Here is a 4,843-nt window from a genome sequence, read left to right on the forward strand (position 1 = left end):
GGACTTTCCGAGTTAAAAAAATAAGTTAGGGACCAAACACGCAAATTACCCCAAACCATAGGGACCATTCGTATAATTTACTCCAGAATATTCACATATTCTACTATAATATTAGACTATGAATATTCAAACAAATTTTAATAGAATATTAGAATATTCTACAAATTCTAACAATTTTAATAGAACATTAAAATATTTTAACATATCAAACAACTTTAGTAGCATTCTAAAAATTACATTTGAATATTTATAGTGCATATTCTATTAGAATATTTCATGTATTTATTGGGTAATAAATGACGAAAATAATAACTAAAAAAAGAATTTTTTGAATTTTTCCTTTTATTTTGCGTTTTATATTTATTTTCTATTTTTCTTATCTCTAAGATGAGTGGCTATGATCGCATTCCCATTTCTCAAAAAATTAATATGATCTCAAATGAATATATATATATATATATATATATATATATATATATATATATATATATATATATATATATATATATATATATATATATATATATAATAAATACATATTTATACTTCTACAAAATATAATTATACTTATAAAAAAAAAACATAAAACTACATATTTATTCTTTTAAAAATGTATCTATATAATACATCTGATATCGTAAACATATATATATATATATATATATATATATATATATATATATATATATATATAAGAGAGAGAGAGAGAAAGAGAGAAAGAAGTAGGTTCATGCAAAAACATAAATATGTTGCGAAAACATATTTTATCTTATAAAAATCAAACACATGTACTATAAAAAAAATAAATTTACTAGCAATAAATTAAAGATAGCAAGTTTACATTGGATATGTTATGGTAATATAATTTTAACGACAATTTTAATAAAAAAAAAATCAATACCTTAATCATTTTTAAATTTATGTTTTCATAATAAAAATGTTCAAAATCATATTTTGCTAATATGAAACAATTTCTCATCTATCATCGATTATCATCATGTATTTCAAAGTTTGGATGAATTATTTTCCAAATATAATGTTGAGGTGACACAATATCATAGGTTTTTCTTGTTTTCGCGTTTTCGCGAATTATTTGCATTTTCGCATGAGCCCTCTCATATATATATATATATATATATATATATATATATATATATATATATATATATATATATATATATATATATATATATATCTGTGTATTTAAAATACATATTTATGTTTTTAAAAAATATAGATATGCTTCTAAAAACATAAAAATATGTATTTATATTTCTAAAAAGCATATTAATATTTCTAAAAATGTATTTATGCTTCTAAAAATATATCAAGCTTCTAAACACGTATTTATAATACTATAAATGTGTTTATAAATCTAAAAACATCTTTTTATAGCTACATATAATATGAAAATAAAAGTTAATGTAAAAACGTTATATATATATATATATATATATATATATATATATATATATATATATATATATATATATATATATATATATATATAGAGAGAGAGAGAGAGAGAGAGAGAGAGAGAGAGAGAAACTTACGGGTTTTCTTGTGAATTTTATTTCATGTTAACCTATAACCTCTGATAGCAAGTAACAAGGGAAAGTAGCAAAAAAAATTACAAAGTTGCGGTTTTAACTAGGGTTCTTAAAGGCGTTCCATGGCAGCAAGGCAGGGTATGCAGTCTCGAAAACCTTTATGGCGATGAGGTTAGCGTAGGGCATGCCAAGGTGAATCAATGTGCATTATTACATGTTTCTTTTATTGGACATGAAACCACTGAGTTTTTTTAACCTTTTGTTATTAAGTATTGACATAACTCTTCAAAAAATTTGTTATATTTGATATAAATCTATAGTTATTTGATATCTCCTTTTTATATATATAACATTGATGACTTAAGTCACGCGTTGAAAAACATCAGGATTTGCATTGCATATAAAGCTTGATATTTGACATCGTTACTACACCACACGCTATTTAGAAACTTGGTTTTAACGCATCAAAAAATGTTGTTATAGTAAAATCGTATTTTTTTAAAAACTTAAAAGGTTTTTATGTTAATATCCTTTTAAAAATGTAGAAAAAAAAAACGAACAAAAAATGATTTAGATTTTTGGTATGTTAGACAACAAGCTTTTAAGAAAAAAAAAAACTCAAAATACATGCTTAAAGTTTTTATTTAAAAAAAATGTTACTAACCAAAAAGCTATACTTCATCTAACTTTTTAGACCTTTTAACTTTTGATTTTTAAATATATTTTACATATTTCAGAACCATACAACTATTTTTACGGAACATTTTCTACATAAATATAACTTAAAGTTTTCGGCCAAACATTAAATCAAATACATTCAAAACACCGGCCCACTTCAATAGAATTTGACCCACTCCAGACCACCAGCCCAAATTGGTTATCAAGAACCGGTCCTAATCTGGTCTCGTAATTAAAAGCCCACCAGGCCCATTCCATTTGGACACACAGCTTCTACATGACCTACCCATCTTTTATTCTCAACAAAATAAAATTACAACAAGATTTTCTCAATAGAGTTTGTGACTCCAAACAGAAATATGAATAAACATCTCCAATAAAAACATAAATCAACAAATATCACCATACAATACACCCACATGCAAACTCAAAATCCAAAAAAAAAAAAAAAAACACAAATTCTCATGAAACTCCAAAAGACCCTTCTGTTTTTCAATACTTTACAGAAGTGATATGCTTCAGAAGCATCTCTACAACATCAGTCGAAATCCTTTCAGCTTCCTTTTTCAGATGTTCAATTTTCTCATCTGTTTCCTTCTCAAGACGCTTCACATTAGCACCCGAATCTCCACTTGTCTGTAACATTAAATTACATTTACATTTCATACCCTTTCAGTTTTGATAATGTCAAACAACCCCCTTGACAAGAATTGATTTTATATATTATTATACCTCGGTCAGTTTTCTTTGATAATCAGCTTCCATTTGAGCACGGAAGTCAGCTATCTCTTTCTCAGCCTCTTCTTTCGCTTGCTTTAGTCTAGCCAATTTTGCTAAAAAAAGTGGAATTAATTAATTAATAGTGTTTTAACAAGTTTTTAAAAAAGTTATGCAAAAAGTGTTTATATATATTAATATGAAGGTGCATTTAAATCATGATTCATATGTATTATAGTCAAATATCAACATGATCTTGAAATATTAAAAGTTGAAATCAACAAAAGAAATTAAAATTTACAAACCATTTCGAGCAACTGTGACAATTTGTTGAGCTTCTTGCTCTGCAGCTAACAAGAGTTGAATCCCATTTTGGCCTCTGCTTGAATCCATATTTGATAATACACCACAAGGCTATAGAATTTGAATATGCAATGATAAGATCAAATTAATACAGAAAAGAATGATATGAAATATGTTATAGAATGGATTCAAGATTTAAAGACACAGATTTGTATTGAAGGAATAACAAGCATACACGTTTCAAGACCATTTTTAGTTAAACTGATCATGGAAGCAACTCCACCAAATATAAAATTTATAAAAGCACAACAGTTCATAGTATTCTTCATCAAACCAAAATCAAATTAGACTCGATTACTAACCACAACATGGACAATGATTTAGATCTTGAAAAACAAAGTCAAAATCACCAAGTATCAAAACAATTGCAACTTCGTAGTCTAATATATTATCTGTATTTCATAATTTGTAATGATTAATGCAAAATTGAACAGTTATTTTCGGAGATGGATCGTTGTAATTGATTGCGACGAAGTGATTATCAATTTGAAAATTTGTTTTATTGATTTTGATCAACCTTGACCTACGAACTCCTCGGAGAAGGGGGGAACCATTGGCGACATAACTGGTCGGTAAATTAAAGGAAAAACACCGGTAGATAGCAATTAAGTAGATAAAGTTTAACAAAATCAGTTCAAAATTCTCCAAAAAAAAGCAAGTTGAAATGAACTACAATGGCGGAAAAAGATTTAGAAGCAACGAAACAAACCGTGGAAAGATTAATCAATCATGGATTTAAGATCCGCACAAGTAATGCTAAGATTCGTAACTTAAGATCAAGAGCAGATAGAGTCAACAGAAGATATGATCTACAGAGTACATATAACAAAGATCAAACCTATATATGAGGGATTTGGGAAAGATCCAATCAAGAGGGAGAGAAAAATCATACCTAAAAATCGGAGACCGGTCTGATGATTCGATGAGGCAAACAAGGAAGAATGGATGAGAGGCGTATATGGTGTTGGTTTTCGAATGGAAATTTGTAAAATTGGAGTGTAGTCCTTATAGTTACAAAATTGTACACATATCGTCCCTTAACTATCTCTTAGTTAGCAGTTTTAGTCCTTGAACTTTTGAAATACCCCGGCTAAAACACTCATTCATGATGTCGACATGAATGTGTTATCGTTTTCACGAAGAAAAGTTGTCGATTGTTCATGAAAAAGAAAAATAAAGAGTTATCGGATCATACAAACTAGAGTACAAACTAGAAAACACTTTTTTTATGTAATTATTTTAATCGTTTTATATTCTTTTTTTAGAGCAAAAACAATTACATCGAATAGATAAAATTTATCAACCAATTAATTTAATTTATAGAACATTTTACAAAAGAAAAAAAACTCTATGATGAAGTCAACAATGTCACTTTGCCTTAGTTTTCCATCAACAAACAATCTATTTTTCTAAGCCTTTAGATGTACCAAATAGTAGTACAAACAATTGCATCCGTCAAAACCTTCTTTTCCGAGTAAAGAGGCAGATGAATAACTGTCAAAACCACCCCGATCATTGAATCAAACTCGTAGGAT

General features: G+C 27.2%; 1 protein-coding gene across 1 annotated transcript; it reads right to left on the bottom strand.

Annotated features, from left to right (window-relative positions):
• Positions 1 to 2,499: 2,499 nt before the first annotated feature.
• LOC111915067 (V-type proton ATPase subunit G 1) lies at positions 2,500 to 4,340 on the bottom strand. Its single transcript, XM_023910772.3, has 4 exons — positions 4,201 to 4,340; positions 3,251 to 3,359; positions 2,961 to 3,061; positions 2,500 to 2,864 (listed from the first exon to the last, which is right to left on the bottom strand). The coding sequence occupies exons 2-4, from the start codon at positions 3,336 to 3,338 to the stop codon at positions 2,721 to 2,723; spliced, it is 333 nt and encodes a 110-aa protein (XP_023766540.1). The 5' UTR covers positions 3,339 to 3,359; positions 4,201 to 4,340; the 3' UTR covers positions 2,500 to 2,720.
• Positions 4,341 to 4,843: the final 503 nt, after the last annotated feature.

Source organism: Lactuca sativa, chromosome 9, assembly GCF_002870075.4.
Source record: "Lactuca sativa cultivar Salinas chromosome 9, Lsat_Salinas_v11, whole genome shotgun sequence".
Classification (NCBI taxonomy): Eukaryota; Viridiplantae; Streptophyta; class Magnoliopsida; order Asterales; family Asteraceae; genus Lactuca; species Lactuca sativa.

Excerpts from the sequence above, each read along its gene's own strand:
- LOC111915067 (XM_023910772.3), bottom strand. The coding sequence starts at position 3,338 with ATGGATTCAAGCAGAGGCCAAAATGGGATTCAACTCTTGTTAGCTGCA. Across the intron at positions 3,062-3,250 it reads TGTCACAGTTGCTCGAAATG|CAAAATTGGCTAGACTAAAG; the intron begins GTTTGTAAATTT and ends CACTTTTTTTAG. Across the intron at positions 2,865-2,960 it reads ATCAAAGAAAACTGACCGAG|ACAAGTGGAGATTCGGGTGC; the intron begins GTATAATAATAT and ends TTAATGTTACAG.